The 24,355-nt window shown below is 41.5% G+C and overlaps 2 protein-coding genes across 2 annotated transcripts; one reads left to right on the top strand and one right to left on the bottom strand.

Annotated features, from left to right (window-relative positions):
- The first annotated feature begins 1,593 nt into the window (after positions 1–1,593).
- Positions 1,594–14,712, top strand: LOC128726164 (transient receptor potential cation channel subfamily A member 1). The gene is made up of 15 exons (XM_053819955.1): positions 1,594–1,716; positions 1,789–1,953; positions 6,721–6,968; positions 7,727–7,922; positions 8,016–9,122; positions 9,356–9,670; positions 9,870–9,980; positions 10,884–10,991; positions 12,073–12,270; positions 12,337–12,759; positions 13,189–13,305; positions 13,382–13,544; positions 13,622–13,900; positions 13,980–14,110; positions 14,183–14,712. Exons 1-15 carry the CDS (start codon positions 1,594–1,596, stop codon positions 14,351–14,353), a joined length of 3,855 nt encoding a protein of 1,284 aa, XP_053675930.1. The 3' UTR covers positions 14,354–14,712.
- A 556-nt stretch (positions 14,713–15,268) lies between these two features.
- On the bottom strand, positions 15,269–23,992 carry LOC128726942 (zinc finger protein on ecdysone puffs). Its single transcript, XM_053820791.1, has 5 exons — positions 23,687–23,992; positions 22,667–22,821; positions 19,870–20,432; positions 19,004–19,774; positions 15,269–18,483 (listed from the first exon to the last, which is right to left on the bottom strand). Exons 1-5 carry the CDS (start codon positions 23,990–23,992, stop codon positions 18,209–18,211), a joined length of 2,070 nt encoding a protein of 689 aa, XP_053676766.1. The 3' UTR covers positions 15,269–18,208.
- Between the last annotated feature and the right edge of the window lie 363 nt (positions 23,993–24,355).

The raw sequence follows: 24,355 nt of genomic DNA, 5'->3' as shown, positions 1-24,355 counted from the left end.
TAATCATTAATCTATGCACTCCATACAAACGTATCGCCCCGCAGGGACTGCTTGCACAGACAGTCGAACGATTGCCACCAGCAGGCGCTAAATGATGTTTTCTTTGCGACGCACACGGTTTATCTTGCCACCCTCTAGCTCCATCCAGCCATGTCAGAGCGAGCAAGAGTGTCGTAGCTGGTATTGAGCCAAAACCAAATACACCACTAAAAAATACAAACACATGACGCGTGCTTTGTATCGAATGCAGGCCCCTGGCCAAGCCGTTCCTCATTTCTATCGTATGTTTGCTCTCCAAAGTGTGGCCACCATTCGATCTACCCTGCGGTTCGGTCGGGGGCTCCGTTTCCATTTCGCTAGTTTTTTCCACGGCAATACTACGCACACATCAAACCACCCACCACGCCTTGGCGACGCCACCACTCCTCAGTGCGTGGGGTGATGCAGGCGAAGGGCATTTTCTCGCCTTGCTCGAATCATTTGCTTAATTTAACTCGTTCCGGTGCCTTTGCAACAGTGTTCCGGCAGCCGTTGAGCTAACCGAACGCATAACGCTAGTGCATGAAACATTTCCCTTGCGGTGATACGTTAAGCGAGAGGTCCTTTCATCGGTCGTGGCTAGGCTAGTAGTGAAGGAAGAAGTTTCATAACCGAGAGACGGGCTTAAAACGTACTGGGATGTGTGACAAAAGTGTAACTTTGGCATGGTTTATAATAATTTACAGCAATCGTGCCGAAAAGTGAGAGTGGCTTATGACGCTAGTTTTTAGTTAAATGTGTTTATCACGCCTTAGTTACTACATTTGTATCACTCCAAAAAGTGTTGGGCTCTCTAATTTACATCCAGCATTCGAGATGTGTTGTGAATCAAAATCATCTGTTAAAAGCGCTGCGAATTGTGAATGAATTACCCTTGCAGGAATGATGTGACTCAAACTACCTAATGTACAGAAATACAAATTTTGTTGATGTGAAAGTAAAGAGTTGAAACTAAACGCAATTCTTGCAGTTCCTATTGAATTCAATCCAGTCAACTTCATAAAAGTGCTGCTGAAACCCTTTACACCAATCACGCTAAAATTCGAATTATTGAACAATATGTTCATGCATGTGCCGTGAATTAAGTTGCAAATAATACACGACCCCGTGGTGGCACGCAAAAACGCGACCTCGTACTTTATGATAAGCATTTTAGCAATAATATTCGGTTGTACACATGCGTTCGTTGTATAAAGTGTGTATATTGCGTCTATTGGTTGTTTCAATATGAATCTCAAGTACAGAAATAAGTCTATTAGAGATGTTTCGAAAATGTTTATCTCTCTTGTATGGTTTTGTGAGTAGTTTGAAGTGTATAAGTATTTTTCTGAGCAAAGTGTTTTATTATTATTTATTACAATTATATCACTTGTTTTTGTGTGTGTAAATATTACAATTACAACAGAACACGGTAGAACGTGATATAAAACACTGAAATCGAAGGGGTTGTGTTGTAAAAATTGAAAATTTGCGAAAAACAGATATTGATTTTGAAGTTTCGTTCGATTGTGTAAATCATATGATGCGTAAATGCATCAGATATTCACAAAAACAATGCCTACGCCGTTGTACCTAATTCATAGTGCTAGATCAGTTCGTTCGGATACGGATCACAATCTCCCGGCGTGCGATGCTAACCAGGAGGAAGAGGATCTGCAACAATCTCAAGCCTTTAAGGTAAAGCTGCTTAAAAGGCATCGATTCAATAGATCACGTGGATTTTATACGCTGTATTGCATGACGTTTTAGAACTGGCTGTTGGCGAGGTTGAAGCTTCCTTCTGCTCATGGCTTACAATCTACCAAGCCGAACCAAATCAACTCACACGACAACAATGAGCTGCAAGCCATTTTAACACAACCAGCGGAAGCGGAAGTGTGCCTGTTAAGCGATAGCCCATACCGCATATTAAGGGTGAGTTAACATGTCTATTTTATGTTGTTGTGCAATTTCGAACTCTAGACTCGATTGACTGTTTAAAATAGTTTAGTAAAACTATCTGTAGATTCCGGAACAGTCAATACTTCTGTTACAATATCCTTTTGTATTCAATAGCACTTCATAAGACAGCCATATGGCTTGGCTTGATGTCAAATAACCAGTTTCATCATCGCCTTTCAAGACTTTGGGAATTGATTTTTCTTTCTTTACATATCTGTCCACAAGCCACCAACGTTAAAAGTGATATAGCCATGAAAGTTATGGCTCAACGGTTTAAAAGTGGAGGGATATTTTATCGAAAAAGTTTTCTTCAACTTTGAAATCTATTTTCGATTTTAATGCGTGAATGTGATGTATAAGTTCTTATCGGAGTGTCGATTTATGTTATTTTTAAATCACTCATATCTCTTGCGCCAAAGTTTAAACTCTACGTTGCCGTAGTTTCACTGCATATGAATACAAGCTATTATTGTGATACACTCACAGTCTGCTTAATGGAAATGTTTGATACGTTTACTGAAAGTTCCTTACCATAGTTTAACATTTTGCCACGTTTTTCTTTCAAACTACTCATTCAAATTTCAACCGATCGCGTGAGTAAATGAGCTCATGTAATCGAAGTGATTACTTCCAAATGCTTTACATACGATTGTTATCGCCAGGAAGGGTTAGTCTATTCCCAGAAGATAGCTTAAGAATTGTATGCTGCATGATATGCTTCACGCTTCCTTTGAGAATAGAAAGTAAATTGCTGCTCTCGCTTGCAACTGATGTTTTGTTGTTTGCTTGTTGGTTTGGCGGATGATTACGCTACAACCATTTCAACGCCTAACGGTTGTATCTGTTTGCTTGGAACTCCAACATGTGCAAGCTTGAGCGATCTAGGATACAGTTGTAGAGCTTCAATATTGAGCTAGCTCTAAGAAGAAAGCTGCTCTCTGATTTCCGTCGAAGGCAAAGTCAAAGGGCATTCATTGATTGATAGCTGAGAGCGTCGCACTCTCACATTACAGGAACTGCCAGGGTTGCTCTCCGTAGTATAATTTGTAATGTTGTGAAATTTGACTTTATATAAGCTAGTTTTTTTTATGGAAAAAAAGGCTTATGAATTGTTATAGTGAAAATTATATTTTGCGATATAATCTAGTGCTTCTAAATAATGTAGTTTTGTGCGAAAATAAAACATATATTGTGAAGCAAATGTATAGTGATCCGTGCTATTTCATTAAAGAATAAAAGAACTCCACCATGTTTATGAGAGAGAAATAAAAAAAATAGCTTTCACTTAGAAGTTCATAGCAAAATCTCAAACCCTGCACCGCTGCTTACACTCTTATACGCAATCCTTGCACTCTTCCATGCCGGTACTAGGACATGAATTATGCTTCTCTCGCTGTGTACTTTGCTCTCTCAGCATCCTTGATAATCCTAGGGTTAAATGCTCGATGAGGCTATAAAACACCTATCACAAAGTGGCGTGCACTTAGTCTGATGGTGACCGCGATCTTATTTTGAGGTTTTGAAAACATTGATAATACCGTAGAAAGCAGCCCGTGTGATTTAAGCCGATCAGATTTTGAGAAAATGTTTTTTTTATTAAATTTATATTTAGAATATAATGTTCGTTAGTGATATGTAATTTAAAACGCAGGTGAAAAATGTGTTGCTAGTGTTTTTGGAACGTAATTAAACTCGATCTGTTTGGTAAAAGCATCAGAATCCTTCTGCTGTGGTTGGAAAAAATGTACCAAGCTGATGCTTTGAAGTTATTTAAGAAAGTATAGAATTGTTCATGCCTGAAATCTGATTAGTCGAATCTCATTGGCATAAAAACGATAAAAATTAGTTAAAAAACTTATATCGTCAAACTTAAAGTGAGAATGAGTGCTTTTGAAACCAAGTAAAGATTTCATATGCACATATTGTTCACATACCAACACAGACAAACAATAGTGATATATTTAATTAAGAGCAATATCAGAATTATCAGCATAGATAATATTGTATAGTGAAAAATAATCATAAGCCTAGTTACTGTTAGATGCGTAAATATCGCACATCTTGGAATATATATTTACTCTTCAGCTATCCAAATGGCAAGAAGACTTGAAGTTTATATATTACATAATACATTGAATCCACTGGTGAATAGATATGTTCCTTAATTCAAGATAATATAATTTTCATTTTGACGTACGAATTATTAAAATTGTTCGATTAAATATTGAGCAATGCAATAAATTTCTTTTGACTTTGTTCGATTTTAAGCTCTTCATACCTGAGTTGGAATCACAATCAAGCTAATGACATTTTGACCGAAAAAGATTAAATATTTTGCTTGAAATAGACTACTTGAGTTTGAGTATTATTCGCACTTCTAATCGCTTCTTATCCTCCATGATAGGAAAAAACGTCATTATCTAATCACCTAATTTAAGCAAAGCAGCGTATTCAATTCCAAAGAATAAAATATCCCAATTCTATTTTTGACGAAAAAGCTTGCTATATATATGTGGTGGTAAGAAATTCCAAATTTTTTCCGAGAACCAATTGAAACATTTAATGAACAAGCTGTACATTCATCAATTCATTAACGCTAATTAATTGGCAGCATCGTGCTCATTGGTGATAAAAATTGTACAGCTTTGAAGATACTGATTCGAGTTTATGGCTAATCAACCACTTAAACAGCAATTAAACTTTTATTAGGAAACTTTTCACAATGTTTTTATTGTGTTGATGTGCAAAGATGGTGTCCCTTTTTTGGTTGTTTCTAAACTAAGTTTTATGAAATTCGAGCAGCAAACATCTCACAATTAGGTATCGAAGTGAAATAATTTATTGTTATTGAAGTGTATATAATCTACATATAATTAAACATAGTGTAGAGTCCGTAGTAGAGATTCCAACAAACATATATCACTTTGAATAAAGAAACATTTATAGATACAAGTAATAGCATACATAGTAGAAATTATTAATAGTATATATATATATATATATATATATATATATATATATATATATATATATATATATATATATATATATATATATATATATATATATATATATATATATATATATATATATATATATATATATATATATATATATTATAATAGTATATATATAGTGTGTTTGTGTGACCCTGAGCCTACAATAAAGAGGTCTAGAAATAACGTGTGTTGTTGATAAAGTGTTGATCAGAATCACGATCTGGAGCTGGAATAGAACAATTCTCGGACCGGAGTGAGCTCAATCGTATGCTAGCTGTTGCTATGCACACACATAAATCCCTACGACGAATGTGGCGTAATTGTTCGCAACGGAATGGATTCTCGATCACGACGCCATTGAAAATACCCGTCAACTGGAGCCGGGTGCTGCGGCTTCAGGGAACAATTCGCATTAATGCGGAAGAAGTGCTACAGGTCACTATGGCATGAGTATTGTATTTATTTTAGTTTACATTAAAATTTAAATTAAATGAATGCTTGCTGCAATGCAACATTTACGTAAGAACCGTTCATGCATGCTTGAACCGACGCGATGGAGACGCCTGGTAGTCCGTAACTTATTGGTCTGATAAAGTTACAAATCAAGCGATGTGTTTATTCACAATTTATTGCATTAAGTTTAACTAAAAACACGGAACGGTGAAGCTCTAAAGAAAGCCGCTAGACGAAATGGGAAAAGGTTTTAGAAGCCAATCGATGAGCTTTGCTGCTTATCATTTGCACGCAGTTGTATAATCGTACAATCAACACAACTTTCATACGGCCATCTGACATCCAGTCATATTTGCCGACATGATTGCATGCACACATTTCGTTCCCTCATTTCATCATCCATGTCAATCATTCGATGTTAAGGAACTGAACAGAAGGGCGTCAGGTTTTTTTCTATCTGCTTTATGGCGGGAAACGCAGGCAAACTCACGCGTACACTAAACCATGGGTGCAGCTTGATAATGTGATATTTCGTAGCCATCAGTTGGCTCGGTTTCTGTAGAGTAAATATCTGATAAAAAAAAACTGTCATCACTGGGTTTACGCTGGGTCCCCAGAGCAGCATAAACCGAGAAGATAGCATTGCCGTGGTCACTTTATGCGATCAATGTCTATTTTTATCATTAACAAACGAAAGCTGTCAAAGCAATTCGCTAAGCGAGTCCAGCGAGCTATGCATTGTAATGAACTAAATGGGCTGCCAGTTGCGCAACGCCTTTCAAAGCGATTTGTTCGTTAGCCGCATTGCTGCAGCCATGTGTGAATCAAGAATGAAGAAATGTGTATCATACACCGAAACTCCCAGAGTGAGGCTTTGTTGGATGGATATAGTGAAAAAACCCGGAAAAAGTTCGTTACAATATTTGCTGGTTAGTGACTGTCTTGGGATAAGAATTTTTCATGTTTATCGTAAAGTTGTTTAGAAGCTAGAAGAGGATCAACAAATGTAGAAGTGCCCGATAAATTGTCTGCAAGAGTTTCTTCACGTGTGCAGTCATAAAGTTATAGTTACAATTTTTGCGCAGAATTATTATTTTTACTATAAACCAAGCTCAGCACTAGAGTTGTGGACATTCGTCCTAAGAAATACTTTAAAGCTAATGTAATTTTTCTACGCTTGATTGTATTTCAGGTGTCAACGACATTTAGTTCTTATATTTTGATGGTTTTTGTCTGTTTTGTAGTCGCTGATTTATAATACATTTTCATTTCATCCAAAACTCTCCAGGCTGCAGAGGCTGGCAATTTGGAGGAATTTATGCGGCTGTATGAAGGAGATAACAACCGGCTTTCGGTAAAGGACAGCAAGGGCCGCACGGCCGCTCATCAGGCTGCGGCACGGAACCGGGTCAATATTCTCTCTTTTATCTACGGTCAAGGAGGAAACCTGAACGCCCAGGATATGGTCGGAAATACTCCGCTCCATACGGCAGTTGAGAATGATTCGTTTGATGCACTGGAATTTCTGTTGAAAGTGTAAGTCACTTTTGCTTTCTTTCCGACCTTTACCATCACATCCGCACTACAGGTATTTATTGGCTCCAGTTTGTATTATTCGTGGTAGAAATGTTTTCAATTGCACGAAGAAACATAGATAACTATAAAAATAGCACCAAATTGGAATCTTCAATACAACACATTTTTTGCACCAAACAGAGCCAAAAATAAATTTATTGTGTAGCGGCATACAAACGCCATAATTATGATTATGATGGTTATCTTTACCTTAAATTATAAAACTGGTAATGTCAATAAAAATATCATCTATAATACAAAGCGTAAATTGCAATACAGCAAATTATCACACCAAAAAGAGGTACAATAATTGTATTGATTAGTTATATATGTTGTTACTAATTTCATAAGCATACGTCATGATTGTGATGATAATCTGTGTCATAAATTCTTAAACTTCAGCGTTCGCTAATGTCCATAAATGGACGTTGCTAATAATGATCAAATTATACCTAGGATAGATTCAATTATCAACTTTATCATTAACTGCCATCGACCTTAAAGTTTTAATTGGAAACATATGGTGATTCAATGAAAGCCAGACTAAAACATGTTTCTTTCGCATCCATCCCATATTTGAGGATTGGCATTTTCAACAAAATATTGTTCCACACAATTGAAGAACGTAACTCGGGATTCCGTTCGTGCTCAATCAATCGGCGAAAACAAATGATTTTAAGGGTATGTTTTATCATGTTTTTCTCCCCATGGCTTTTTAGCCCGGTAGCAACAAATACGCTCAACGAAAAGAAACTTGCCCCGGTGCATCTGGCCACGGAGCAGAATAAAGTCAGTGCCCTGCAGGTGATGGGCAAGTATCGTGAAGTCATCGACATCCAGCAAGGTGGCGAACATGGTCGAACAGCTCTTCATTTGGCCGCGATCTACGACAACGAAGAGTGCGCTAGGATATTGGTAAGAGTGTGACACGATCGATAGGTTTCACCGTCTCAAGTGCCTAACGGAGGGTTGGTTTTTTTGGATCTTGGATTTCGTGGTACTGGGTAGATTTCGGAGTTTGGAGCCTGCCCAAGAAAACCCTGCAACAACGGGTACTACCCGATCCACGAGGCAGCCAAAAACGCCAGCTCTAAGACGATGGAGGTTTTCTTCCAGTGGGGCGAATCAAAGGGCTGCACCAGGGAGGAGATGATATCGTTCTACGATTCGGAGGGCAACGTTCCGCTTCACTCGGCAGTCCACGGGGGCGACATTAAAGCTGTGGAGCTGTGCATGAAGTCGGGTGCGAAAATATCGACGCAACAGCATGACCTCTCAACGCCGGTACATCTGGCGGCCGCCCAAGGAGCGATAGAAATCGTGAAGCTCATGTTCCGCATGCAACCGCTCGAGAAGCGCATCAGCCTCAACTGCACCGACATCCAGAAGATGACTCCGCTGCACTGTGCCGCAATGTTTGACCACCCGGAGATTGTGGAGTTCCTCGTGAAGGAGGGCGCCGACATAAACGCGATGGATAAGGAGAAGCGTTCGCCGCTGCTGTTGTCCTCGTCGCGAGGCGGCTGGCGCACGGTCATGACCCTAATCCGGCTCGGAGCGAACATCAGCCTCAAGGATGCGAACTCACGCAACGTGCTGCATCTGGTCATCATGAACGGGGGGTGTTTGGACGAGTTCGCCAAGGAGGTGTGCCTCACGCAATCCGAGATCTATCTGTTGCAGTTGCTGAACGAAAAGGACGACGCCGGTTGCTCGCCGCTGCACTACGCCAGCCGGGAGGGTCACATCCGCTCCCTGGAGAACCTGATCCGGTTGGGTGCGTGCATTAATCTGAAAAATAATAACAACGAAAGTCCGCTGCACTTTGCTGCACGGTACGGTCGCTACAACACCGTCCGGCAGTTGCTGGATTCCGAGAAGGGCACGTTCATCATCAACGAGAGTGACGGTGAAGGACTCACGCCGTTGCATATTGCATCGCAGCAGGGACACACGAGGGTAGTCCAGCTGTTGCTAAACCGGGGAGCGCTACTCCATCGCGATCATAACGGACGCAATCCGCTCCATCTGGCGGCGATGTCGGGCTACACGCAAACGATCGAGCTACTGCATTCGGTCCACTCACATCTTCTAGATCAGGTGGACAAAGATGGGGTAAGTGTACGTCTAGTGGGTGATGTATTCGAAATACAGTAGCACGTTGCAAATACATTTCGAGAGCAAAACACCTGTACACCTGTTAAACCGATCGAACAGTTTAAATTTATGCAAACCTGTCCACTTACGTCTCGATTTTCCCAATCGTTTAAATTGCTTCGTTCACTTTTTAATTTACGCGTTATTTTATACACCAATTCATGCGTTCGTAACACTCATTCGCTCTTCAGAACACTGCGCTTCATCTTGCTACGATGGAGAATAAGCCAAACGCGGTGGTACTGCTGCTCAGCCTCGGCTGTAAGCTACTGCACAACTACATGGACATGAGCGCGATCGACTACGCCATCTACTACAAGTATCCCGAGGCGGCCCTAGCCATGGCGACGTACGAGGAGCGATCCAGCGAGGTGATGGCCCTGAAATCAGACAAGCATCCATGCGTAACGCTCGCCCTGATCGCCTCGATGCCGCGCGTTTTCGAAGCCGTACAGGACACGTGCATCACGAAGGCGAACTGCAAGAAGGACTCCAAAAGCTTCTACGTAAGTACCGGGCCAATCGACTGCCGGTTGCTGCAGTCGCTTAATTAGCTTCCTTTCAGCAAATTCACCGGGACATTCGCAAGGGAACCAGCGACGATGGGCGCGCCGCGGTTTGAATATTTGTGCCGACTCTAATGCTGTCGTTCTTATAACGCACCCCCCATCCCACACACACACACACACACACACACACATACAGATTCGGTACTCGTTCAGCTGCCTCCAATGTCCAGCTTTGTACGCGCAGATGGATGCCCGCACCGGAGAAGCCGTTCAGATATCGAAACCGATCCCACTTCCGGCGCTGAACGTAAGCTGTCACTGGTCCCGGCTATGGCTCGGTTTTGCGAGTTGCGGTCGCGGTTCGGTCACGAGGCGCTTTTGCATGCCAACTGCCATTGAAAACTTCAGACTTTGCATGTTGTTCGGCATTATTTCACGATCTGCGCTGTAGAGCCATATCGCTTGGAGAGCTTGTCGCATTGCATGTGCTTCCTCGTGGGCAATTAGGCAATCGTGTTGTTGCGTACTACCTGTGGAGGTTGCAATTTTCTTTCATTAGTCAACCGACCGTTCCCTGTTCATCCGTTTGCTTTCTTGTCCCGCGCGAAAACTCTTTGACTTTGAATTATTGACCACTGTTTTTCCGAAGCATAGCATTTCGTAAGTTGCGCAGCTTTGTTAGTCAATCGATCGATTTATGAACTTCTTTTTTTTCAGTTTTATGGCATTACAGAGCGACCATCTAAACGTGATCTTACATTATGTATATGCTATGCATTTTCTAATGATACATTTCAGTGTTCTGAATTCGAGTAAAGTTTGAATGATTTACCATTTGTATGGATAAGGACTGCAATTTTTAATTTTGTACACTGCTTTTTGTTCTTATTATTTATTTTAAAAAGCTAAATTCTGCATTATGATGAAGTAGCGCGAAAGAGTATCGCGTACATTAATCTATCGTGTTTGTTCAACCTGAACAAGAATAGATAGACAGCAAGAACGTAAAAAAACATAAATTTTCACTACAATTCCCATCAGATGCATTAGAGTTTGCTTTCATTATTTTTTCATGAGTCGCAACCTGATAGATGAAAGCTCACGATTATAATTGACTTCTACTCATAATCATATCAAGCGTCCATTACCTACACACTCTCTTAAATGTCCATGGACTGACCCGTGTTCATACTCGCTTTGCTCGCTGCAGATCAAATATTCATTTAGTGCCTATCAAAAGTCTCAAGAAGCCATTGCGGAAACCCGGAAAACTATGAACGACCCCAAGTGGCGCCCCCCACCTTTGCATGTAGTCAATGTGAGTTTTTCCTTCATTTTGTTGCGAAACGTATCTGATGCTCCATGTATGAGTAAATATATATACCCATATTTTAGACTGTGATGGATTATGTAACAAAATCTTACTAGCTTAGCAAACATTTATCGTTCTTTTCTAAAACAATTAGAAGCTGGAATTTTTCTCACCAAACTGAACCATAGTTTAGCTTTAGATTTTATTAAAATAATTTCATCTTGAATAAAATATGGGATGGTTTTCAGCGTACTTATAAAAAAAATAAAAGTACTAAATTTAAACTAAATGCTAAAGCAAATAGCTATTGAATGATTGGTCATAAGCAAAATTTAAAAAGAAAGTAATTCAAAGATCTCATTTGTATTATGATTCATACTTAGGCTCATATTTTAAAGCACTTTCGGTCAACAGCTTTTTGTAAAAAATAAATGTTTTGTGTGTTCCATGTAAAACCCTTGTTGTGTATGTAATCTCTTGCTTTTCTTTCTCATTTTACCTTACGTTTCATTGTTCTCACACTTTTGATTGACTTTAAAAATTCAAAACGCTAGCTAACTTTTAATAGCAACAGCCATAATATCGAGTTACGTACGATAGTTAAAGCTGTTAGGTAAAATATTAAATTTCTTTCGAGCCGCGAGACACGATGCTTGTAATCCTTATTCCTTGCACATCACAGTTCCGTTTAACGGAGCAAACTTTGTCGCAATCGCAAAAGCGAATAAGCATTGTTGGTTGCTGCTTAAGGTAACCTTGAATCGAAACTTAAGATTCGCGCATCAAAATTTCAAAATAGTTATCATTACATGCTACGCTCGTCTAGACAATAACCTCACAAGATAATTATTGCTCTATTGCTGTTATCTACCTATCTCCTCAGCACGCTCATTCGCACTTCTTCCATCCTTTCCGTTGTGTTTGATCGTCTTTCTGTTTTCTTGCACTTTATTGTTCCCGAGCAATATTTCGTTGTGCGAATCCATCTCAGCTAAATTGGTAGCTTTCAACTCTCATTAGTGCGCGCTGCAAAGTAATGCAATTAATCATCTCTTTATGTTGCCTCTCGTTGACTGTGTGCCGCCAGGCCATGGTGGCCCATGGACGCGTGGAGCTGTTGGCTCATCCCCTAAGCCAAAAGTATTTGCAAATGAAGTGGAACTCGTACGGGAAATACTTCCACCTGGCCAACCTGCTGTTCTACAGTGTGTTTTTGTTTTTCGTCACCCTCTTCACGTCGCAGCTGATGCGCAACACGACCCCCATCGGCCATGGGATAGGAAATGTAAGCAATTCCGCCAAACGGAAAGGAGGTTCGTTAAACATTCATCTCACACGGTTCGTCTTGCAGGACACCCAGCCGGGAGCCGGGGCCGGTTACGGAGATCAGCACGTACTGGCACTCCGGTCGTCGTTGTCTCGTGCGAAGGGACACAACTATGCCACCGTTCAAAACGTGACCAGCTCCGTGGCTGCGGCACCGATCGAGGAACAGATGGAAATCACGACAACGACGCTCGTATCCGGCATCGGCATAATCGTCTACATTGTGGTGAATGCGCTCCGGGAGCTGCTGCAGGTTTACCAGCAAAAGTGGCATTACCTCCTGGAGCCGAACAACTTCATCTCGTGGATCCTCTACACGTCCGCTCTGATTATGATTTGGCCCATGTTCTCAAGCGGGATGTGCCTGAGCATCAACTACTCGGCGGCATCGATAACCGTGTTTTTGTCGTGGTTCAATCTGTTGTTGTTCCTGCAGCGCTTCGATCAGGTGAGCACTTTTTTCAGATTTGAACTCTTTGTTCCCGAGATTCTTTGGATCAACCGAATTATGGATGTATGGTGCACTTGAATGTGGTATTTTGGTGCTAAATTAGTATAGCTCCAAACTAGGCTTCCTGAAAAACCTGAAGGATCTTCAACACGTCCTGGAGCTGGTCAACCTTTGAAATTTTGTTGAAGGAACCATAAAATAGCTCGATTTATAGCAGATCGATCTACGAAAGGCAATCTACGAAATGCAATACGAAATGCATAAAAAAATGTAATCTTATAATGTTCATAGGAGAGGAGCATTGTATCGATTTCAATATTTGTTCAACGAATTTCAATGCTTTTTCGAAAAAGCTTAAAAAGCTCCCAAAAGTTAAACCTTTGGGTAGCCAGCAAAAAATACAACCAAATGTTGTTCTCACTTTAGATTGGCATATACGTGGTGATGTTCCTGGAGATCTTACAAACATTAATCAAAGTGCTGATCGTATTCAGCATACTTATCATCGCATTCGGGCTGGCGTTTTACATTCTGCTCTCCAAAGTAAGTCTTGGTTCGTGTTGCGAGCTCGTGAGCGTGTTATTTATTCTTGCCTTTTTACCATGTCGTCCGATTCAAGGTGTCCGAACCACAGGTGAACCATCTGTCATTTTCATCCATTCCTATGTCGCTGGTGCGGACGTTCTCGATGATGCTGGGTGAGATGGACTTCGTCGGCACGTACGTCCAGCCGTACCACGTGGGGGATCTTCCGTTTCCGTTTCCTTCATTCGTCATACTTTGTAAGTAACCGTACTATGTCTGTGTCGTACACAGTGCGCAGTGTGATGTAATGCATTTGCTTTGTGATCTTCGACAGGCCTGTTCATGATCCTCATGCCCATTCTGCTCATGAACCTGCTGATCGGTTTGGCCGTTGGTGACATCGAGTCGGTGCGGCGTAACGCCCAGCTCAAGCGGCTCGCTATGCAGGTCGTTCTGCACACGGAGCTGGAGCGCAAGCTGCCGCAGATGTGGCTCGAGATGGTCGACAAGATGGAGCTGATCGAGTATCCGAACGAGAAGAAATGCAAGCTCGGTTTCCTCGACTCCATGCTGCGTAAGTGGTTCTGCAATCCTTTCACGGACGACTATAAAGGTAACGAATTGCCTCAGTTGCATGAAATGTTGAAAATCACCATCATTGAGCGATCACCACCCGTCTGTTTCGCATCCAGGTGGCATCGATTACGTTCTGGAAAACACCGAAGACTACGTGGCGGTTGAGCTCGAGAAGCAGAAGCGGAAGCTGCGTGACATTGGCACCGCGCTAGACACGCAACACCAACTGCTGCGGCTGATCGTACAGGTGCGTATAAGTCGTCCACGGGGGCAGATGGCTAACAACACGTCTAATTTGTCTGTTATGTGTGCCCCGCAGAAAATGGAGATCAAAACCGAAGCGGACGACGTCGACGAAGGTGTTCCGACGAGTGATCTCAAGGGTTCCGGTGGTATGCTCATGTCAGGCCGGTCTTCCCGTTGGTCTTCGCCTCGTATCCGCAAAAAGCTTGGGGCCACCTTGAGCTTCAACAAATCGATTGGCAAATGAAGCGCGTTTTGTCTGCACACGATACCACCGTTGCTATAGATTTACAAATAAGCGTGTGTGGGCGCGCGTTTGCGTGTGTTTGTGTATACATGTGTGGTTGTGTAATTTGTTCAATATTTAAAACAAAAAAAGTTGTATTGCGTCAACATGCGGCAGGAACGGAAAGTAATCGTAACTCGCGTACTGCTGAGTTGGAAAGTAACAAAATTTATGCATTTTGAAGATGTTTATGTTCGCTTGATGCAAACATTTGTACACGGCACGTAGATGTTGTAATGTGTCAGGAGATAAATGTGGTGTAAAAATATTTTATAATATATATTTGTAAAAATAAAGCATCGCGCGTTCACGCACACATACACACACACACACCAATTTGTTTTTGCCTTTATACCTGATCCAGGTGGGTGGTTGGTAAAGAAAATATAAACCAGGTGGAGTGCTACTCTTTGGGGTATTGTTTTGCAGGTACTAAATATTGATAGGCATTTGCAATACACCATTCCCAAAATTTTTCACAATTCACAATTTCACGTCACAATTTATTTTGCACAGAGTCGAATTAAGAGCATCTTCACATATACAGACGATGCGATTTTGTCTTTCAAGACACTAGAAACTGTGTATCTGTTGCCGCCAGTATTCACTGCAGTAAGACTCACCTTTCCAAAGGATTCACCCTTCTCAAAGAGCAAAAGTATCATTATTCGGACATTAGCATTATTAAGTCAGCAAGCTTACAGCAGCTTATCGGTGTTTTGTCGAAGAAACTGATGCAATGGAATAGAAGACTTTTTGTGTTAGATGGATAGAAACATATAAAAATTATTAGACTGTACGTGTTCCGTGTACTCTTTTCATTCTTTATTTTGCACGTAATACAACGTTTTTCTTCGTATGTGCCTCACATATGCATTTTTACCAGTTCGGGAACAGTTTTGTCATTCCACTACCGTTTCGTCTTGCATCTTGTTTGTTTTTTTTTTCGGTTCTTTGAGTACCTGCATACAACACAATCTAATGTTACTTGGTTATGACTGTTGCGAGCCTTTCTTCGGCGGTTCTGTTCACTTGACCCAGGCAATCTCTGTAAATCCGAAATAGCAAAATATCTAACCAGGCTCCAGAGCAAGATGTTTTGCTTTTCCTCCATCAAGGTCCTGTGAAACCCGAGACTAGTTCCCTTCTCTTTCAATGAGTAGCCGCCTTCGTTACATTACTCTGAAAGAATTCCTCTTACACGTGTGCTATTACAATCGAATTTGTTGTAACAATAGTTTTTTTTCCTCAAATCTCACTCTTTCTTTAGACCCCACGCTCGATTTTTTTTAGCAAAATTTAGCTACTATAGCTAGCGGGCCTTTTTATGCAGCGTTTGTTGTACGCACAGGCGCATTTTGCTCATTGCATTTACGAACTATATAATATGTAAATCTTGCATTTTGCCCGTTTTGAACGGAGTTCTGAATTTCAGAATTTTTCATTGCCATTGTCGCTTACGTTTACGATCTGCACCCGACCCAACCACACCCTCCGGTTGTTGGAGATTTCTAGCCTTAGCCCGCCGATGCACCAAAGGTGCAGCTGTCGCTCTTTTGTGGAGAAAAAAATGCCGCTTCTTGCTTTACTTTTGCCATAAGCAACGGCTAGCGTTAGCGTATTTCAACGCGCCTATGTTTCAATACAATAAATGCTAATTAATAGCCATTCAGGAGCATACCGGAAGGCCACATACATTACTGTGGTAAATTGTGTAGTTTATTGCATGGATTTGCACGTGGTGAATGAATTTAGTTCAATATTAAGGTTGCAGTATGGTTGCCTTTACTTTGCTGGATAATTATTTTTTATGCTGAACGTTTACATTTGCCTACGAAACAATCACTACACAGCACCAGATATACCAGACCAGATGCTCGGATTGCTATGTATACTGTATTCCTGTTGAAGGGATTCATGATCGTGTTTGCGGTGTGTGGGTTGTGTATAGTTATATTTTTTTTGTTTATTTTGCTTCTTGTGTTTTCATGCATTCATGTGCGCTGCAGTTATGTGCCTCCTGCGTGTAGTGTGCCGTTCTGCGTATGGACTTTCACTGGTAGACTGATTTTGTACCGGTTCGGTGCATTACAGTGAGAGAAAGGAAAACAATTGGATTATTACACAGCTAAACGCAAGCGGGAAGGAATTCGGATAACATCGCATCATCAAGGGCTTTATATGTATGACATGTTGCGGAAAAGAGGACAAAATTGTGCTTTGCTTGAAATACGGCATCTTTTTCCACGCGTAGGTCTGCTGCACTACACAATTAAAAGCGGTTTGGTGTGGTTGCGCATTTTCAACGTTTACTGCTCGCACTCCACTTTGCGGAATAATCTTTTAAATATATTAGAAAACGTTCCTACTGCCGCCACCTCGTCGCTGATGCCTCGTTATTGCTGATTGAACATTTATTCGCAGACAGGGCCTCGGGAGAAAACGTCGGAAAATGTCATTAGTGGCTACCAGTGGCTTCCCGGACCGAGAACCGGTCTTCAACAATTCCAAACATGCGAACTTCTTTTCGCGCGTTTCTTACTTTCCTCCGATGCAGTCCTTTATCGAGCTTTACGCTTACGTGGATCAAATTGCATGCATACATATCAATACATTGGTTATGAATTGGCTCGGTGCTAGAGTGAAAAGAGAAACGGTTGCACATTTATGTGAGAGACTTGTCTAAGACTGTGAATTTGCTTACTGTGTCATGGTTAGGCTACGAGCGAACCCTGCTACTATTATTAACAAGCAGTTATTATATGATGCACGCAGACGCACCATTCGTGGAAATACACAAAAAAAAACACATCGTCTCTCAGCAGAACTGTTCAGCGCAGAATACATATATAAGCAGCAGTACGGAGTGAAAGAATATACTTTAGTATCACTCGTACTAGGACCTCAACATGGGCGTGGTATCAAACATTCACAGAGCTACTACGTGAACATCGCTAAACAACGAACAGAGCACGAATCTCGCTGTTCGGATCGGACATTTAATTTGAATGAATCTGCTCGTAATACTGCTCGCATCAGTCAATTCTAAATGTTTTGCTACTTCTGCTTGCGAAACATTCGATAGTAAATGCCCACTCACCTCGCTTGTTCGTGAAAGCAGTGCGTCCTTTCGCAAGTGATCTATGCATGGTATCGATCTGTATGGATGATCCTTGATCCTTGAGTAGCGCTACACACATACATACACACACACACATATACACACTTACATTTAGTTCACATAGACCCTGTCCTTGTGGTGTTTGCTACGTAAGCGTGCTTTGGGTGTCCAACCACCCAACCACTGGTAGCGAAAACACTTGGTTTGGTTGACACACCTGAGGCCTACTTTGGGGTACGTAACATGGTTGCTAGGGATACCGTGTTAAGAAAACGCGCTATTTGCAGGAACAAACATCAGATTATCGTTATGCATCGGGAGCATGCGCCGTATGCGCTCGTACGTACTATGTTATATACCTAAGATGATGGCTGGCAAAAATTCACGTGTATCACTTACGCGCTCTCAACTGGCGCATGGGATCTCCCATTGCGTAAGAGTGCATTTCGTTAGGTGTGTTTCCCATCGCATATGCCTGCTGTACGAACGACGATTCACGATCGCGCAATGTTAATTTTGAGAAAGAGTGCATCATTTAAATCTGAGGTTAGAAACATGTGTATCTGCCATTCAGAGGCAGCAACATAGCATTTGATCTAGCGAGTAGCGGGGTTCAAAGAATTAACTTTCCATTTTCAATACTTGCTTCTCCCTAGCTAGCTCATTGCATTCTCTTGAAGGTTCCTAGAGATCGCCTAATAACGTCCCGAAAATCGTCCTGATCGAGCATTCCGTCCCCGACGATTTCCACCCTTAGGATTGGATTTTTCGTCCTTGGAATCATCCTTGCCAGAATCCACCTCCGCCTGTCCGCCAGCTTCGTCGTCATTGCCGGTTGTTGCGACCGGACCGTCACTGTCCTTATCGGCGCCATCCATCGCTGCTTCCGTGTCCATTGGTTCCGCTTGCTCTGATCCGTTCTGGCCGTCGTCACTCTTGCCGTCCTCGGCCATGCTGGCATCGCCAGATTCTTGAAGCGTGCAAAAAACAGAAATAATAATTTAACGTTGTTACGGAAACGGCCCCAGGTGTATCGGGTTAAGCGCGCAAAAAAAAAAAAAAAATATCACACACACGTGATATCATGCTTCGAAACTGAGGGAGAAATAATAAAACCAACGAAAAAAAACTCAGCTAAATTATCATGTGCACCACGTGCATATATTCACAATACCATAATCGATATGTTTACACACACATACACACACTCAATCACACGCACGCAGTCCAGCATAGGAAGAGCATTACGTTCCTTCTTAAGGATTAGTAACTATAGGTGATGTGCAACACAAACCTACGAAGGCAAGCGACAACGGAAGAGAAAAATAAAAGTGTCCCTTCGTTTCCACAGAACTTAACATAAATTTAGTGCAGTGCAGTATCTATAATAAATGCTAGGTTTTAATCACACTTTTCTGGCGCGTAAGAAGACTTATCGTTATTTTTAAGAGTATGCCGTGCAACACCTTTGCCCGCGTCTTTATCATCACCTGTGGCTTCCGATGGATCGTAAAGCTCCGAATCCTTTTTCTCGGTCTCGCCATTGTTAGCCTGGTCGCCGTTGTGCTCATCGGCGCACTTTTTCTCGTCAGCCAGCTTCTGCTTTTTCTTGGCTGCTTCAGCCTCCTCCAGCGCCACCGCCGTACGCTTCTGGGCGATGCGCACCTCCATCGCCTTCTCGTTCAGAAAACGAATAAATGCGCGGTAATGCGAATGTGTTCGAGCATGCACCTCACCGGTGGCCTCAGAGTCGAAATATTTGTGACAGATCCGGCATTCTACGCATTCCAGTTTGCCGATCAGGCTTAACCCTAGCGCGCGAGTTTTCTTGTAGCGAGGCAACTTGTTGTCAATTTCCGGGGCAATTTCATCGCCCGGCTTGTAATCCAATATGCAGTCTTCACTTTCTTCCTCCTTCGCCACCTCATCCTCCGGGCATTCTTCATCGAGCTTCGGGTCGTCCAGGGCCGCCCCAACGCCATCCTCAACCGGCATCTTTCCACACTCGCTGCTCCCGACGCTGTCTTCCACCGTAGCGTCCGCCATATTCGCGCCGTCATCATCCCCTTTGCTGGATTCTCCATTTTCTTCGGGTGCACTCGGTGTCGATTCGCCCGCCGTCTGCTTGCTCGCAGATCTGCCCTCAGCCTCAATTTTCTTGCCGCCCAACGAGCCGAAGGCGTCTCTATCTTTTTTCTTTTTGGGTGCCGTTTCTTCGCGAATGTCCAGCAGCTCATCGTTCATGGTACAGATGATCAATTCTGTCAATCAAAGAATCAAACGACAACAAAAAAGGCATTTATGCCAGGTTTTGCAAAGAAACGATGTACGCATGGAGATGTCACTGAGTACTTACGCTTTGCCTTTCGCTCGATATCAAGCCGGCTAGGTTTTGATTTACAGTTTTTCATGTGCACAACCGACAGCAAGTGATCATCGTACTCGGTGCGATTGTGAAACTCCAATTCGCAATCGTCACACTTGGGGTGCAGAAACTTCTTCAAATCTAGATGCTTCTCTGAGCGCCGGTGGGCAATTATATGCCCGTAGAAGAAAAGCTCACACATGGGGCAGTACTCGCGCACCTTGTAGTAATTTTTCGCCTTTCCCATGCGCTTTAGACGGTCGATTTCGATTGTCTTCAGCTGCTCTGCGATACGTGCTTCCTGGCGCAGCAATGTTGCCCGCATCCGGTAGCTTTCCTCGATGCTTTCCTTCATGACACGATGTGTGCGACCGGTGATGTGGTTTTCAAACGAAGTAGCGTCGTACATGTGTTTGTCACACATGTGACAGTAAAGAAAATCGTTCGATACCTCCATGTACGGTGATACCTTTGAGGATGAGGTTTTCTCTTTGGATCCGCCGGGTGGGCCACCGGATTGGTTGCCACCCTTTTTCGCCCCTTTATTGCCATTGCTTAATACGATGTGGGTGTCGGTTCCGGTTCCGTTTTCAAAGGTCATGAAAAATTAACGAATAGTAAAAGTTACTGAAAGTTTGCATTGATCAGATAACCTCCGTTCTATATTGTTGTAATGTAACACTATAAGCTAGAAACACCAGCATGAGAGTGATTTACACACAACACACTAATCATTGCGAAAAATTACGTTAATCTTCAGACGCCGTAGCACACGCAACTGTATTTTTTTCATTTGCTTCCATTTTGTTTCAACTATTAATTATTTTTTGGAGCTTCCGGTAGTGAAATTTTGTTTGTAACTTAAAGATACAATCAACACCCAAATAAAAAGCTTTGAACAAGCAATTCACACAGTGCATTCGAGACGGCAACCAAAACCATAATAAAAGGTATCGAACCAAAAATGCAACAACGCACGAGACAAGCGCAATAACACCATGCAAAAGACTAAATAAATAGAGGCGAAGCTTTAAAATGATATATAACAAGGTTTAGAAACTGCATCATACATACGACTTCATAGAATAAAGGAGGAAAATAAAGACGCACTTAAATTTATACACAAACACAAACGCACACCAGCGATGATTAACATTGCAAAACCACATGATAATATCGTGCCAAACTATTCCTACATATGCATCATGAAGCATTATTCATGTATTCGCACAGAAAAGCAAGTAAAATTATATGCTGCCACACGCAATTGTTCCCAAGCTATGCAAATGATAAACGGTACAGTCGAAAAGTGATATCAATCATGCAAAAGCAACTGTGCAGGTTTTATTTTAATATTACCTGTTCTTATTTTTACTATTATTACTAGACTGAATTGGATTTCGTCTTTGATACCCAAGATTTAACCGCGAAATATAGTCATTCTGAAACGGGATAAACCGGTAGAGAAGAGAACAATAAATGAGAGTGAAATTTGAAGGATATGGTTACACTGGGATGCAAAAAAACACAAAATAAAACTAAAGCAAGAAAATTCACAATTTGAATCCCGTATTTCCTGAAATAGAAACAACTGTATGCATGGAAACAATGGTGTGAAGCTGCACTCCAACAAAACGGTACGTACGCGAGTTCAAACCAATATTAAACAAAACCCAGGGAGGGTATTATATTTTTACAAGACAATTTTTGTTCTTTAACAATTAAAAAAAACCATTTTAACCAATAACAATCACGGCACAAAATGTTTAACGATAACAACAAATGCCACTCAATTGCATAAGAAAATTAACCTGAGGAAAAAAACAGAATGAAATGAAAAGGAAATATCTAATTGAGGCAGCTTTTGGCATATTGCGATCCATTACGATTGAACGATACGATCCAATTGCAGGTCTAGTAGAGAGAAACGTGTTCGCGTTCGACTGAAGTTCAATAGTAAGAACAGTTTGGAACAGGTACTATTTGAAAGCATACTTTGCAGACGAAGAATGAAATGATTGCTGAAAGATGTGAGCGACATAAAATCGAAAAACGTTACTCGAGAACTGGAGTTTATCGTTAATTATTGTGGAACGAACAGAGCATAAAATAACCAACCATTACCAAAAGATGTACAGCGTAGCTTAAGAGAAGTCCATTGAAAATATAATTTCTGAATCGAGCCGTGCAAGAAGAACAAAACTAGATAACGTGAAAAAACACAAAGGTAAGTTCTAAGCTTAACTGTAGGTGTTTGCCTCTGCCCCATGGGCAAGCATGTTGCACAAGACTAGCCAGAAGCACCGCCATTGTATTGAACTTATGTCGGAATAACGACAAAGACAAAAAAATGCATAACTTTAAATCTGCTACATCAAATAGAGGCAGATAATTTCATTCGCATAGATGAAACAAAACATACTTTTGAATTGTGTATCGAAAGAGCAGCCAAACTGACACTTTCCGGTAGTTCCTACACAAGCATCAATTTTAATAACAAGCCTATCATGTAGAGCCGATAAATTCCTGATGATTTTGTGTTTAACTTGACCATACATTCATCTTCTCTTCTTCACAATCCAAGCATATTAGAAACGCGACACTCAGTTAATAAATGCCGGCTGCCACGTCGAAAGTGCGGAACATAGGATCGCTCTAGTCAGTGGTATCCACTGCACGAAAAAGAACAAACAATTACTACACGCGGACACTGTTTCGTGTGCCAGAGCATCTGGAGCGTATGCGACTAGATCAAGGCTCAAAAAAGCTCTTGTTCAATTTTCCTTACCTCTGAAGATTTCGATTACTTGTGCAAGCATTGGCGAGAGCATCTTTATTGGATGGTTTATTGCAATTCTTTGCCAGTACGTTCTTGGAACGGGCAACAGCATCCGGTTTGCGAATGCCACGTCCATTTACGTTACGGTTTTTGCCGTATCGGTTCTGAAGATTTTTCAAAACACAAATGAGAGAAAGAGAAAAAATAGATAAAATAGAAAAGGGGAAAGGATATGTATATTCATTTCAATGACAACGAATGAAAAGGATAATGAGTATAGCAAACTATGCCAAACACATTGCATAACTGCTAAATGCTATAACATTGAACTGCTTCCGAAGTTCGTGGAGTCTTATAGAATTCTTGTAATTGAAACATGAAACGAACTATACAAAACCAAAAACCAAACGTATGGATAAAATAATCCGGAGAGTTTCTCATCTTAGCAAATGTAAATTTTAAACAAGACGAAACTAGCATTGAAAGTAGACTAGCATTGAAATGGGTTTGAACTCTTAGACCATAAATACATGTCCAATGATATACATCTTTTGATGACAGTAATCTATGCTTATGCAAACATTAATTTTATAGTTGATAGTACAATTTGAAATGTGCACCACCTGGTACGTAAGGTGGCATTAGCAGCACAATTATCGTAAATCTTAAATACGAAATGCGTAAACATTCGTTTACGCAACGTAAATAAGCAATGTTTGAAAATCTCGCTCACCTAACCAAAACACGTGATGCAATGGTTGCAAAATCTATTGTGAATGCAATAGACAGTGTGCTTCAGGAAACACAGGACGAGTTCCGAAAATTTGATGCTACAACACATTAGAGAGCTTTAAATTATCGGAGAGGTAACAATTTTTGAATATTTGTATGTTTTGGGCGAACCAACTTGGAAAATACGACAACAAAATAAAATCAAGAGTTAAAATAATGCATCGTTTGGAAAGAAACTGAAAAATTCCTATTAAACAGCAACATCCTACCAGCAGAAACCTATCGTGCTATACTTACCCTTATAAAATTATAACCATTAATATCATCGAACCGCGAAGATTGCACACCGTCCAGTAGTGACGGTACCTGGTTAGCGTTTTGATTGCGGAGCAGGTTGTTAATCAAACTGTTGGCAAACGTAAAGGCATCATTGTTCCCACGATTGCCGCCTACACCCGTATCCCAAGGATTAATACGGTTGCCATAGCTGTTACCGAAGTTGCCACCGCCACTTCCACCGCCGCCTCCGCCACCTCCACCGCCAATGTTGCCTCCACTGTTTCCGCCACCTCCACCGCGACGGTTATTGTTGCGATAAGCCATGTTTTCAGTAAGTCAAATTATTTCTCCTCTGGAGATACCTGGAAAACACCAAAATGCTAGCTTTAGTTACGCACATCCGAACCGCTCCTAAACGGTGCTACCGTTACAGATTTTGGGATGATAACAGTGTATTTTCAAATTGGACAATCTAAACGCAATGAAAAACATTGATGTAACGCACGAGTGAAGACAGACTCCCGGTTGGCGTCGTCGCCGATTACGTTCCTTGGGGGGTTGTGCAGACCGTGGTGCCGGTGGCAGTGTGTGACATGCGCAGAACACAACCGTGGCATGGTTCATTTCTCGAAAGGAAAAAAATACTCATGGAATGCCATTACTACAGGAATTTCTGCGTCAAGTGAA

The sequence above is a fragment of the Anopheles nili genome, chromosome 3 (genome assembly GCF_943737925.1).
Source record: "Anopheles nili chromosome 3, idAnoNiliSN_F5_01, whole genome shotgun sequence".
NCBI lineage: Eukaryota > Metazoa > Arthropoda > Insecta > Diptera > Culicidae > Anopheles > Anopheles nili.
The sequence above is the reverse complement of the archived record's forward strand: the minus strand, read 5'-3'. Positions and strand labels throughout refer to the sequence as shown.